Genomic DNA, 15,000 nt, shown 5'->3' on the forward strand with positions numbered 1-15,000 from the left:
AAAATAAAATAAAATAAAAAAATCATAAAAAAAAAAAAATAAAAAAAATGGAAAAATTAATATCAGACGTAATAAATTCAAATAGTCAATATTGGATTCAAAAAAGAAATACTCACGTCATTAATGTATATGACGATTTTAAAGTTAGAGATGCTTTAAAAGTATTGGCTTCAAATAAAATTTTATCAGTTCCAGTAATTGAAAGAGCAACTGGAGATTATTTGGGTTTTATTGATATGAATGATATTCTTCATTCAATTATTGATTCATTTTTAGCAAATAATTCTCAACAAGATGGTAATTATTATTTTTTATTATTTTTTTATTTTTTTATAAACATAAAAGAAGTACTAATAAAAGAATAATTTTTTTTTTTTTTTTTTTTTTTTTAAGGACACGATTGGGTAAGATTATGTCATGATGTTAGTGTAAGTGAAAAATTTGCAAATCAACCAGTATCGGTTTTAATAAGTATGTTTTTTTTTTTTTTTTTTTTTTTTTCAATTTTTAAAATCTAATAATTTTATTAATAACTTTATTTTTTTATTTTTTTTTTCATATTTAGATCAAAGTAAAAAAGATTTTTTTATACCAGTTGACGAATCTGGATCAATCCATCAATTAATAGATGAAATCTTTTCAAAAGGAATCCATAGAGTAATTGTAGTCGGAGAAGATGCAAATACCAAAGGAATAATATCACAAACGGATATTCTTGAATTTATATTGGAGAATAGAGATGAAATTAAAGGTGCTGACTTTGAAAAGCCAATTGGTCAATTAAAAGACCTTGTTGAAAAAGATGTAATAACAATTAATGCTGAAGTAATGACAATACAATGTTATTATGTCATGATGAAACATTCAAAACAAAGTATAGCTCTAACTGGTAAACATGGTGAAATCATTGGTAATCTATCAATCACTGATCTTCGTGGCCTCGACCCTGAAAACTTTGAATTACTCTTATCGCCAGCAATAGACTTTTGGAATAAAACTAATAGTAAATCAAAGATTTGTGTTGTTCCATCAAGTACTACTTTTAAAGAGATCATTAATATCCTTTACAAGAATCGTTTGCATCGTCTTTGGTTATCTTCTAAAGAGGAAGGCGGTTGTTATGGTACTGTCACTATTGGCAATATCATGAAATATTTCTCAAGAGATCAACATGAGGTCATCAGAAGGAATTCATTATCCTCTTCTTCAGGTTCTTTAAATTTAAATTCTTCTTCAAATTCAATCTCTAAAAAACCTTTAACTCCTGTTAAAATTTGTCCAATAGTCGAAGAAAAATAAGAGAAATCTCTAACTCAAACATATGTATAAAACAAATAAAAAAAAACAATAAAAAACAATAAAAAAAATAATATTTTTAAAACCTAAAATTAATTAATTTATTAGCTTCTACTTTGTAATGAATGAATATTATTTTTAAACTTCATTTCCTTCTTTCTCATTACAAAATGATAGGTAACTGAGGATATTACTACTGCAGCAAATGCGACACTACCCACTACAATACCAGCAATTGCACCACCACTTAATCCACTGGATTTTTGAGAACAAATTGAATTTGGTGATGAAGATGAACTTGATGAATGATCTAATAATACTGAGAAATCAGGATCTACTATAACTTCAGATTTATACTGTGGTATTATAATACCAATATATGAAGATGAGAATGATTCAGAATTTGATTGAGTTTGATTATTTTCAATAACTCTATTATCGATTGGGGTAATTAGTCCATCTGCAATACCTCTTTTTAAGAATCTTGCATACATTGAATGATCTCCAATTTGAATTTTTAAATAATCTTCGTTTGTATTATTTCCAAATTGTTGAGATGAACAAATATCGTCACTGCTAGATGATTCAAATGTTGCTGACATTAATAATTCTAATTTACTTAATCGATTTCTAAATGGATATGAATTGATTGAAATTGTATATTTTGAAGTTGATGGGTTCATTTGTAAATTATTACCAGCGAATGATATATTTGTAGCCTTATCAAACCATTGAATAGTTACATTTGTTTGTGATATTGTAATGTCATCTCTTGTAATATTAGTTATATACAATGATGTATTATTAGTTAAATCACTGTAAATCCATTTTTCAAAGTAATAGGTATTGATTACATTATATTCATAATCGAGTTCTCTTAAAGCTACTAATGATATTAAAGATCTAAATGTAATATCAAGATTCGATGAGGTGGTAGTTGTTCCGTTTGGTGTTGAAATTTCGGTTGATGGATCGGTTGTATTAATTGATGGTTGTGGTACAATAATAACTTTGGATGTACAGTCAATACCAACCCATGGTGTGAAACAAACACAACCCGATGTACTAGTATCACAATAACCTTGATTTGAACCACCACATTCTGGTTTTCCTGGACATTGTGGTCTTTTAGTTGGTGTCGGTGTTGGTGTTGGTGTTGGTGTTTCAGATGAAGATTCAGATGGTGTTTGAGATGGTGTTTGAGATGGTGTTTCAGTTGGTGTTTCAGTTGGTGTTTCGGTTGGTGTTTGAGTTGGTGTTTCGGTTGGTGTTTGGGTTGGTGTTTCAGTTGGAGTTTGAGTTGGTGTTTCAGTTGGAGTTTGAGTTGGTGTTTCAGTTGGAGTTTGAGTTGGTGTTTGAGTTGGTGTTTGAGTTGGTGTTTGAGTTGGTGTTTCAGTTGGTGTTTCAGTTGGTGTTGGTGTTTGAGTTGGGGTTGGTGGATCTGGAATAAATAATAATACTTTTTGATATGGATAAATAAAATATTCATTTGAAGATATTGATTTATCATTTTCTAATATAATACTAAAGTTACTACCTTGATCCATTTCAGAGATACCGCCTAATAAAATAGCAGCACCCCCAACAGTTTTTTTAACTTGTAATGGTTTAGTAGTTGATTTATAATTGAATGTTGCACCAGTAACTGATTTAAATCCTTTACCTGTTAACCATAAATCACCACCTAATGTAGAAATTCTATCAGAACCTGTAATAACTGGAACATCGATTGTATATGTTGTATTTATTAAATATGGGAAACCTAATTGTTTAAAATCATTAGAGCTATAACCACTATAATATCCACCATTATTTACTAAACCATAAACTGATAATAAAATTCCAAATGGGTAACCATATGCTACTGGTAATGAAATTGAACATTGATATGATTTTGAATTTGAATTGATTATTGTTTCAGATGTAATTTGACATTGAATTGTATTGAAATCAGTTGAAGTTAAATAAATTACTGGGTAACTATTATTTTTAACACCAGATGCTAAATTTTCAACCTCTAAATTAAATGAAACAACTCTTTCACTTAAACCTACATCAACTACAGTTTTATCACTAGAAAATTTTTTAATTACAACTGGTGTTGGATCACTTACTTCATTTGGACAAGTAACTGATATTTTATTGATTGATGGATCATTAAAATAGTACATAAATGGATTATAAAGAGAGTTTAAAATAAATTTATAATCACTAAATAATGAAAATGTTGAATTATTATTTTCAGTATCAAATAGTAATACATCAGAAATAATATAGTCTTGAGAAATACAAGGAGTTGATAAATTAATACCAACTGTATATACTTGTTCAAATACATCAGTTGTTGGATATAATGTAAAATTATAATTTGAACCATCAATTGCACCTTTAACTACAATATAACCACTTTTAAAACCATTAATTGGATCACTAATTGTTAATTTCCAACCAATTTCAGTATTAGTTTGAATTGTAACTGGTGATGAAGATGGATACTTTTGAATTCTTTTAAATATTGGACCCATTAAATCAGCATCTTTATTAAACAATTTGAATATTAAATTAGTAATTAATTTTTTCAATAAAAATAAATAAATAAAAATTTTAACTTACTTTCTGAAATTACATTAAATGAAGCATTACTACCTAATGCACTATTCAATACCCATTGTTTTCTATTAAAAAAGAGGGCATAAGACATTGGACCTTGTCTCGAATTTCTTGGCAAATAAAATTCAACTTGAAACATTTTAATTGTATCATTCCATTGTGCTGGCCAAGCTTTATCTAGTAATCCTTGAGGATAGATTGGATCATCATTCAAATATTCTTTTATCCATTGTTGATGATGAACCAATAGAGATATTGGTGAATTGATATCTAAATTTGACATATTAAAATATAAAATATTACCAGCAACAACATTTGTAACATCCATTGTTTTATAAAAAATTGAAGCATTTTGAACATTATAAAAATTGAAACCTTTAAAAGCAATTAAAAAAAAGTTAGTTTATATGTAATAAAAAACAATAGTTCATTATAATATTATATAGCTTACTTTCATCATAATAAGGTGGTGAAATGTAAGAATTATCAACTGCATAAAAAAAATAATCTGAAGTTGAATATTGAAGTCCATTCGCTTTAAATGTTGAAGTAATTGTCAAAGTATCAACTACCATTTCATAAATATTTTCCCCTGCATATGATTCAAGTGAAAAAATTGTATCACCAACAATTAATTTAAAAATTGGATATTGGTAACTAATATCAAATCTTAATAAATAAAATCTACCAAATAAATGAATGAATTCATTTTTATTTAATTTTGAAAATAAATTATCTAAAAGAAATAGTTTAGTGTTTTATTATAATTAGTATTGTATTGGTAAAATAAGTTTTAAAAGTTTGTAGGTTAATTAATATTTACTGGTTGGTTTTGGTGAAACTAATTTTTTAGAGTATCCTTTGGTTGTAGTAGGAAAGTCAGAAGTAACATATAGATCACCCATTATTGGATCATTGTTGGCAATTAAAAATGACATTGAATATGTAAATCCATTTAAATTATTACCACTTTTAAAACCAAATGGGAATCTATAAGATTTTAAAGTTTGATATCTAAAATAAATTGGTTCATATTTATAAGGCCCACTTGAAAATCCGGTATTTACAATATTATCAATTTGTTCAACATTACCAAAAGTGGGTATTGTTAATGTAGATGGTAAACCTTTATAAACAATTTTTAAATAATTAATAACTTGTAAATAATATTAATAATTAATATATAATTAATATAATAAAAATTACCTGTGATATTTAATTTTACTTGATCTCTTGTCGTTGCTGTTTGGCCACTTTGTGCTGAAAAAGTATGATCTCTGAGTCCAATATAAGTAATGTAATCATATAATGCTAAATAAGTTGTGAGTGGACCATTACTATAAATCGCTCTGTACGTTAAAAAAAGGTTATTATATTTAACAAAGGGTGTTAATTTTGTTGAATTTGTTGTAAATGTAAAAAGTGGAGCATATAAATCACCAATAACTTGAATGTTTTGTAAATTTTCTGGGTATCTAACTACCAAAGTTGAATCATAATCTATTATTTGAAATTATAAAAGTAATTATAAGTTTTAATAAAAAAAAAAATAAAAAAACTAATATTAAATAAATAAACCTTACTATTTTTTGAAAAATAATTATCTTGGTTTGGTAAAGTATTTTGAAATTGAATTTTCATGGATACACTCCCTGGTGAATTTAAGTTTGAAACTGCACCAAAAACTCCATGATTACTCATATATATACTTCTGCAACTTGTGCCAGATGCAGATGGCAAATCACTAGAGAAACGGTTCTCCACACCATTTAGTTTATATTGAAGTACTAGATAACCAAAAACAGTTGCGTCCATTGGAGAAATATCAATTGCATAATTTGATGAAGTAATTACTTTTTTTAAAAGAAGTAAAAAATGAAATTAATAATTATAAAATTTGAAAATAAATAAATAAATAAATAAATCAATAAATAAATAAATAAATAAATAAATAAATAAATAAATAAATAAATAAATAAAATAAAAGGAAAAAATACCCACACAAACATGAAAGACTAAAGGTTATTGGTGAGGTTTCCCCGGCAGTATTTTGGCAATTTACGCCAAAACTTTGGTTTTCTCCAGTATCAACTTTGGATACCATACTCAACAAAGTTGAATATGATGTTTGGTTTTTTAAAGTCGTACCTGTTTCGTATATAGTAAAATTTGAAGGAGCTGTACAGGTTATTATTGTATTAGGGTTTGTTGTATCAGTTACTAAAAAATAAATAGAAATAAAACATCGATTATCTCCGCCATTTGCCCATTGTGTTTTATAATTTTTAAGTGAGGAATCTCTAACGATTAATGAACCACTTAAAAAATCAATTGAAAATATTAATAAAAATAAAAATATAAAATTAAAAAATAATTTTTTCATTTTATTTTAATGTATTTAAAAAAAAAAAAAAAAAAATAAAATAAAAATGAAAATAAAAAAATAAAATATTTGATGTAAAAAAAAAAAATAAAAAATAAAAAAATAAAAAAATATGTTTGCTTGGTCAAAAAAAAAAAAAAAAAAAAAAAAAAAAAAAATAAATAAATAATAAAGAAATGATGAGGAAGGTGGGACTATAAACAGGTTGGTTGTCAATATAAACGGGATGGTTGTAAAAAACTTCAGGAAACCCGCAAAAAAAAAATCTTTTTTTGAAAAAAAAAAAAAAAAATCCAAAATTGGGTTGGGTTTTTTTTTCAACATTTTTTCTTATTTTCATTAAAATTGTATACCAAAACGATTGATCAATAAATATAACACATTGTTCTTAGTTATTTATTATTTTACTTGAAAAACAGATCTATCATAATTATTTCCTTTATATCTTTTTACAAAATGAAAGGTAATTAATACCGCATCAATTGTAACACTATCAACCACAATACCAGCAATTTCACCACACCACCGAATTTTCGAAATCAAACCAAATTTTCATTTTTTTTTATTTTTTTTATTTTATTTTTTTTAAATTTTTTTTTTTTAAAATTTTATTTATTTTTAATATGAATTTAGTGTGTTATAGATGATATAAATAATAATAATAATAATAATAATAATAATTTTTTATTTTATTAAATTTACCAAAAAGATGATAAATATAATACATTCTTTATTAGTTATTTATTATTTTACTTTTTCCAATTTATTTGTAATGGATCTATTAAATTTATTTTCTTGATTCCTTTTTACAAAATGAAAGGAAAGTGAGAATATTACTACTGCAGCAAATGTGACACTACCTATTACAATACCAGCAATTTCACCACCACTTAATCCACTGGATTTTTTAGAACAAATTGAATTTGGTGATGAAGATGAACTTGATGAATGATCTAATAATACTGAGAAATCAGGATCTACTATAACTTTAGATTTATACTGTGGTATTATAATACCAATATATGAAGATGAGAATGATTCAGAATTTGATTGAGTTTGATTATTTTCAATAACTCTATTATCGATTGGGGTAATTAGTCCATCTGCAATACCTCTTTTTAAGAATCTTGCATACATTGAATGATCTCCAATTTGAATTTTTAAATAATCTTCGTTTGTATTATTTCCAAATTGTTGAGATGAACAAATATCGTCACTGCTAGATGATTCAAATGTTGCTGACATTAATAATTCTAATTTACTTAATCGATTTCTAAATGGATATGAATTGATTGAAATTGTATATTTTGAAGTTGATGGGTTCATTTGTAAATTATTACCAGCGAATGATATATTTGTAGCCTTATCAAACCATTGAATAGTTACATTTGTTTGTGATATTGTAATGTCATCTCTTGTAATATTAGTTATATACATAGATGTATTATTAGTTAAATCACTGTAAATCCATTTTTCAAAGTAATAGGTATTGATTACATTATATTCATAATCGAGTTCTCTTAAAGCTACTAATGATATTAAAGATCTAAATGTAATATCAAGATTCGATGAGGTAGTAGTTGTTCCGTTTGGTGTTGAAATTTCGGTTGATGGATCGGTTGTATTAATTGATGGTTGTGGTACAATAATAACTTTGGATGTACAGTCAATACCAACCCATGGTGTGAAACAAACACAACCCGATGTACTGGTATCACAATAACCTTGATTTGAACCACCACATTCTGGTTTTCCTGGGCATTGTGGTTTTTTAGTTGGTGTTTGAGTTGGAGTTTGAGTTGGTGTTTGAGATGGTGTTTCAGATGGTGTTTCAATGGGGGTTTCAGATGGTGTTTGAGTTGGTGTTTCCGTTGGTGTTTGAGATGGTGTTGGAATTGGAGTTGAAGGGTCTGGTGTTACAGTTGGTGTTGGAGTTGGTGATGGAGTTTCTGGTTCACGAGTTGGTACATAATTCAATACTTTTTGATATGGATAAATAAAATATTCATTTGAAGATATTGATTTATCATTTTCTAAAATAATACTAAAGTAGGTACCTGGATCCATTTCAGTGATACCGCCTAATAAAATAGCAGCACCTCCAATAATTTTGTTAACTTGTAATGGTTTAGTAGTTGATTTATAATTGAATGTTGCACCAGTAACTGATTTAAATCCTTTACCTGTTAACCATAAATCACCACCAAATGTTGAAATTCTATCGGAACCTGTAATAACTGGAATATCGATTGTATAGGTTGTATTAATAAAATATTGGAAACCTAATTTATTAATATCATCAGAGCTATAACCACTGTAGTATCCACCATTATTTACTAAACCATAAACTGACAATAAAATTCCAAATGGGTAACCGAATGCTACTGGTAATGAAGCTGAACATTGATATGATTTTGATTTTGGTGTTATTATTGTTTCAGATGTAATTTGACATTGAATTGTATCGAAATCAGTTGCAGTTAAATAAATTACTGGGTAACTATTATTTTTTACACCAGATGCTAAATTTTCAACTTCTAAATAAAATGGAACGATTCTATAGCTTAAACCTACATCAACTGTTTTATTACCACAAACAAAATTTTTAATTACAACTGGTGTTGGATCATATACCTCATTTGGACAAGTAACTGATATTTTATTGATTGATGGATCACCGAGATAATTCATAAATGGATTAAAAAGTGATAATCCTATGAATTTGTCATCATTAAATAATGTAAATGTTGAATTATTATTTTCAGTATCAAATAGTAATACATCAGAAATAATATAGTCTTGAGAAATACAAGGAGTTGATAAATTAATACCAACTGTATATACTTGTTCGAATATATTATTTGTTGGATTAATAGTAAAATTATAATTTGAACCATCAATTGCACCTTTAACTACAATATAACCACTTTTAAAACCATTAATTGGATCACTAATTGTTAATTTCCAACCGATCTCAGTATTAGTTTGAGTTATAACTGGTGATGATGATGATGGATACTTTTCAATATTTTTAAATATTGGACCTAGCAAATCCATTTTTTCAGAAATTACATTAAATTGAGCATCACTACCAAATGCATTATTTAAAACAAATACATTTCTTTTAAAAAAGAGTGCATACGGTAAATTTCCACTTTTAGAATTTCTTGGCAAATAAAACTCTGCTTGAAACATTCTAATTGTTTCATTCCATTTTGCTGGCCAAACTTTATGATACAATTCAGATGGAATTGTTTGGTCTTGGATGGTTTGGAATTTTTGTGTTGATGGTTGGTGGTGAATAAATAAACTCAATGGTGAATCAATATCTATATTTGTCAAATTAAAATAAAGAATATTTCCTGCAACTGAATTTGTTACATTCATTGTTTTAAAAAGTATTGATGCATTTCTAATATCATACATATTGAAACCTATAATTAAAATTATTGTTTTAATAATTTAGTTATTTAATTTTTTTTTTTTTTTTTTTTTTTTTTTTTTTTATATTTAAAACATACCCAATTCAAAAACAGGTGGTACTATAAATGGACAATCAAAATTATTTAGGTAGTTGAAATCATTAAATGGACTTAAAATACTATTTGCACTAAATGGAGCCACAGGTTTAAGTGTATCTACAACTATTTCATAAATACCATCTCCTGCAAGTGATTGCAATGAATAAATTGAAGTACCCAATAAAAATTTAAAAACTTTGTAGCTATAACTAATATCAAGTCTAAGTAAATAAAATCTATCATATTTATAAATGAATTGATTTGAATTAAATGTTGGGTAAGTTGAATCTATTAAAAAAAAAAAAAAAAAAAAAAAAAAAGAAATTAAAATTTAAATAATATTAACGAGTTAGAATAATTAAATATTGAAGAGATAGGAGGAATTTCCTTATAAATAGTAATTAAAAAATGATATATATTTACTGGTTGACTCAGGTGAAACTAATATTTTGGTGTATCCATTAACTATGTATCCTGTATCTGAAGTTACACTAAATGTACCCATTAATGGATCATTTTTTGCAATTAAAAATGACATTGAATAATTAAATCCATTTAAATTATTACCAATTTTAAATCCAAATGGGAATCTATAAGTTCTTAATGTTTGGTATTTTAAATAAATTGGTTCATAATTATAAGGACCGCTTGAAAACCCAGTATTTACAATATTTCTATCTTGAGTAACAAAATATCTTGAAGTTTCGCTATTCAATGGTATTGATAATGTTGTTTTATAACCTATATCAAAATTTTCAAATAAAAATTCAATTAGTTTAATTCTATATATATATTTTTTTTTTAAAAAAAAAATAAAACTATAATAATAATAATAATAATAATAATTATAATAATAATAATAATAATAATAATAATAATAATAAGAATAGTAAAAATAATAAATAATAATAGTTACCTGTGATATTATATTGTACTGAATCCCTTAAAGTACAAGATGCTTGATCTTGAGCGCAAAAAGTATAGTTAGTTAATACGCCATCATATGGTCTGTAATCATATAAACCTAAATAGGTTGTTGATAAATTATTGCCACCAATTATTCTAAAAATTGCAAATTGATTTGTAAAAAAATTGACCCAGGGCGACATATATGTTGAATTTGATGTAAATATAAAAAGAGGAGCATATAAATCACCCAAAACTTGAATATTTTGAGTTAATACCAATCTTGAAACACTCACTTTATCATAATCTAAAAAAAATTAATATTTAAAATCGAAATTATGTATACATAATGTTCAAAAGTTAGAGTTTAAAAATAAATGAAAAAATAATAAAGAATAAAAAAAAAAAAACATTATTAAATAATAATTATCTTACTTGTAAGAGAGTAATAATTAGGTGAAGTTACAGTTATAGTATCTTCAATTTCGGCTGATATAAATCCAGGACCATTTAATAACATAGGAGATAGAAATAATGCTTTACTCTGATAAATTGCAGCCATTCCAGTTCCTTTGCTATTTGGAATTTTACTATATGACTTTCCTTCAACTCCATTTAAATAAAATTGGAGGAGTATAAAACCAAATGGTGAGGCATTCATTCCTGAGAAAACAACTCCATTATTTGCAGTGGTAAGTTCTTTTTAAAAAAAAAAAAAAAAATTAAAAAAATAAAATTAAAATTAAATTTTAATAATAATAATAATAATAATAATAATAATAATAATAATAATAATAATAAAAATAATAATAATAATAATATTCATACTATAGCATAAAAAGGGAATTGTAAGGGTGGAAGATTCGCTATTATCATTTTTAGCAGTTATTAATATACTATAAGATCCTTGTTGAATACTACTGGTACCTATGGAGTAGGGTACAGAAATTGATGTATCATTTTTCTTAGCCATATAAGTAATAGCACTAACAGTATAACCTGGAGCTGTGACTGTTAATTTTGAATTTGGATTTGCAGTGTCAGTAACTAGAACAGTAAAATATGTACTACACCTTTGATTTGTAGAACCACCAGTCATCCATATTGAATATTGAGTTTTATCAATTGTAATATCATTAGTTATTAAAGATCCATTTAAAAAATTTTTCTCTAATAAAAAAATTAGTAAAAATACAAAGATTATTAATTTTTTCATTATTTTTTTTTTTTTTTTTTTTTTTTATTGTAAAATAAAAAAAAAAAAAAAAAAAAAAAAATTTATATATAAAATAAATAAAAAATAATATATATAAAAGAATAAAAAAAAAAGTTAAAGGAATAAAAGAGTAAAAAAAAAAAAAAAAAAATTGGGTGATTTGGTTTACAGGTAAAGCAAAAAAAAATAATAAAAAAAATGCGGAATCAATTCTATGGTGGGAAATATCAAGCATTTAATATAAAAAAAAAAAAAACTTTACACCATATCCAAAAAAATCTTAAAAAAAATCTTTTACAAACCTTATTTTTTATATTTTTTTTTTTTTTTTATTTCTTTTTTTTTTTTTTTTCCGGCTTGCTATTTTGAACTGTTTTGAAAACATATCATTTTTTTTATAAATAATAAAATAAGGGGTTATTGTTTAGAAAAAAAAAAAATTATTTCAACCCACCCCATTTTTTTTCTCTTAACAAAACCCCAAGATCTGATTAAAGGTGGGAAAAATCAGGCAATGACATCATTAAAATCAATATTTTTCATGTTTAATTTTATTTTTATTTTTTATTTATTTTTGGTTACTTTTTTATTATTATTATTATTTTTATTATTATTTTTATTTTTTTTTATTTTTTTTATTTTATTCGTTTGGAACTTCATAAATTACAATTGAAGAGTGATCGGGTTTACCAATTTTGATTTTTCTGAGTGCATTAGTTTTTTGAGAATGTTGTTTTTTATAAGTTTGATAGAGTGGATCTTTAATGAAATCTGTGGTTTTTTCGATTTCTTTCATTTTTAAAAGTAATTTGGCGATTTCCTCTTGAAGTAAACGAAAAGCTTCAGTTTTTTCTATACAATGAGTTATGATTGCTTGTGACATTGATTCACAAGTTGAGAGTTGTTCTTTTGGTAATTCACTTAAGAATTGTGTCATATTTTCTTCAATTTGTTCTCTTGTACTTTTAACCTTTGTCGATGAAGGCGATGAAGAAGTGGTGGTTGAATCTTCAAAATTTAAAAAGTTATCAGATACACCATCTGAAACTATGAAAATTCTATCACCAGGCGAAACCAAAGCCATTGCAAAATGAAGATTAGTTAGAAGTGGTTTACATTTCTCATTTCTAGCCTTTAATAACTCTTCTCTAAGTTTATCATGAGCATTTCCAGAAATGGTTGGATAAGAGGGAGCATCAATTGGCCAACTTTTATCTTGATCACCACCCCACATCCAACCCAATTGGCCACCTGCCTCATTGAAATTTCTTTGAGATAATGATGATGGTGATGATCCATAATAGGTTGAACCCATAATTGGTGATGGTGATGGTGATTGTGATAAAGATGAAGAATGATGTGGAGAATACGACGATGATGAAGGTGATGATGACGATGATGATGATGAAGTTGATAATTGACTATTTACAAGTTGTTGTGGTTGATTATTAACATTTATATTCTTAGCTCTATTGGTAATTTCTGTGATTTTACCATTTCTATGACACCATCTAAATGCTTTTGTATCTCCAACTGATCCAATTACAAATATCCATGGTGCATAAATTTCATTATTATTATTGTTATTATTATTATTATTATTATTATTATTATTATTATTATTATTATTATTATTATTATTATTATTATTATTATTATTGGTATTGGTATTATTATTATTAGTATTATTTACAGATGAATTTGCCATAACTAAATTTGATGGACGTGGTGGTAAAGTGTTTGGTGGTAATTTTGGTGGCACAGTGCTTTTTGGTGTTGATAATGTTGTGGTTGATGTTGAAATTGGTGGTTGAATTGCTGTTGGGGTTGGAGGTGGAGATAAACTTAATTTACTGGTATTTGGTTGTTGTGGTGGTAGTGGAAATAGTTGATTACTATTTTCAATTCTAATTTGTGATAATGATGTTGATTTCGATGATGTTATTGGTGCTGGTGTTTGTGTTGATGTTGATGTTGGTTGAGCAACTGGATAAGCAGATGCTGGTAATGGGAATGGATTATTATGATTACTGTTATTATTACCATTACTATTATTATAATTTAATTCTAATACTCTTGGTGTAAATTTATCATTTTCATTACAATTTGAAAATCTTTGAGAAGAGAAACCACCAACCAATTCAGGTGATTCAGAGAGAATTGAAGAAATTTCAGAATCCATTGATGTTGTTCTATTGATTTTGAATGGAATAACAATTGGTTCAGTTGATGTTGATATACATCTTTGTGATGAAATTATTGGACTTGAATGTTGTGGTGATGATTCTCCACTAGATTGTTGTTGTGGTTGTTTTGATTGTGAATCAATACCATTTGTTAAAGAATTATTATTATTATTAGTATTAGTAGTAGTATCATTATTAGTGGTGGTGGAGGTGGTGGCGGTAGTTGAGGTAGCAATGGTGGTATTTGGAGTTGGAGTGGTATTATTTTTACTATTTTTTCTTGGTCTTGTTTGAATTGATGGTTTTATATAACTTTTAAAATGATTTACATGTTCAGAGCTTGAAACTCCATTTGTACTATTATTTGGACTATTTGAATTATTTGGATTATTTGAATTATTATTTTGATTCATTGAAATAATATTATTTGTATTTGAATTTATTAAACTATTATTTAAATTTTCATTTACACTTTTAGAGAGAACACCTAAACAAAAGGTAGTGGCACCACGTGGTTCAATATGAATTTCTTGATTTTGATAATATTCGTCTTCAATAATACGTTTATGACCTTCAAAAATTGAATTACCGACAACCGTTAAAAGATCATTAGTTGTTGGAATATCTTGGTCGAATAAACTTTCAATGTATTGATTAGCACCTAAAATTGACATTTGGGCAGCCCTTTTAGGATCTTCACCATGACCAGAGCCATCAGCAACTGAAAGTACTGCCTTTATCATTGGATGAGCATCGGTTGTAATACAAAAACAGTCAGCAAATGGTGTACCAAATTGTTGTTTCTTTTCAAAATCCCAACCATATAATGATGCTATACAGGCACTTCCCATACCATCATTTGTTTCACTAATATTTAATGAA

The 15,000-nt window shown here is 26.1% G+C and overlaps 5 protein-coding genes across 5 annotated transcripts in view; 1 reads left to right on the plus strand and 4 right to left on the minus strand.

The window, feature by feature from the left end:
- Positions 1 to 47: 47 nt before the first annotated feature.
- Positions 48 to 1,299, plus strand: DDB_G0274433 (hypothetical protein; the record flags this gene model as incomplete). The annotated part of the gene is made up of 3 exons (XM_639106.1): positions 48 to 297; positions 394 to 471; positions 566 to 1,299. The coding sequence occupies 3 exons, from the start codon at positions 48 to 50 to the stop codon at positions 1,297 to 1,299; spliced, it is 1,062 nt and encodes a 353-aa protein (XP_644198.1).
- A 101-nt stretch (positions 1,300 to 1,400) lies between these two features.
- Positions 1,401 to 4,234, minus strand: DDB_G0274431 (hypothetical protein; the record flags this gene model as incomplete). The annotated part of the gene is made up of 2 exons (XM_639107.1): positions 1,401 to 3,832; positions 3,910 to 4,234. The coding sequence occupies 2 exons, from the start codon at positions 4,232 to 4,234 to the stop codon at positions 1,401 to 1,403; spliced, it is 2,757 nt and encodes a 918-aa protein (XP_644199.1).
- A 70-nt stretch (positions 4,235 to 4,304) lies between these two features.
- Positions 4,305 to 6,289, minus strand: DDB_G0274429 (hypothetical protein; the record flags this gene model as incomplete). The annotated part of the gene is made up of 5 exons (XM_639108.1): positions 4,305 to 4,642; positions 4,730 to 5,032; positions 5,113 to 5,406; positions 5,490 to 5,759; positions 5,914 to 6,289. 5 exons carry the CDS (start codon positions 6,287 to 6,289, stop codon positions 4,305 to 4,307), a joined length of 1,581 nt encoding a protein of 526 aa, XP_644200.1.
- A 744-nt stretch (positions 6,290 to 7,033) lies between these two features.
- DDB_G0274427 (hypothetical protein) lies at positions 7,034 to 11,932 on the minus strand (the record flags this gene model as incomplete). Its single annotated transcript, XM_639109.1, has 6 exons — positions 7,034 to 9,723; positions 9,811 to 10,098; positions 10,234 to 10,551; positions 10,727 to 11,023; positions 11,152 to 11,415; positions 11,545 to 11,932. 6 exons carry the CDS (start codon positions 11,930 to 11,932, stop codon positions 7,034 to 7,036), a joined length of 4,245 nt encoding a protein of 1,414 aa, XP_644201.1.
- A 640-nt stretch (positions 11,933 to 12,572) lies between these two features.
- The window catches only part of DDB_G0274425 (protein phosphatase 2C-related protein), a gene marked incomplete at both ends in the record, with an annotated part of 4,197 nt that continues 1,769 nt past the window's right edge, over positions 12,573 to 15,000 (minus strand). Inside the window, one exon of the mRNA XM_639110.1 lies at positions 12,573 to 15,000. This exon is cut by the window's right edge and continues 1,769 nt beyond it. Coding sequence (XP_644202.1) covers positions 12,573 to 15,000 — 2,428 coding nt within the window.

Source organism: Dictyostelium discoideum (genome assembly GCF_000004695.1).
Source record: "Dictyostelium discoideum AX4 chromosome 2 chromosome, whole genome shotgun sequence".
Taxonomy (NCBI): domain Eukaryota; phylum Evosea; class Eumycetozoa; order Dictyosteliales; family Dictyosteliaceae; genus Dictyostelium; species Dictyostelium discoideum.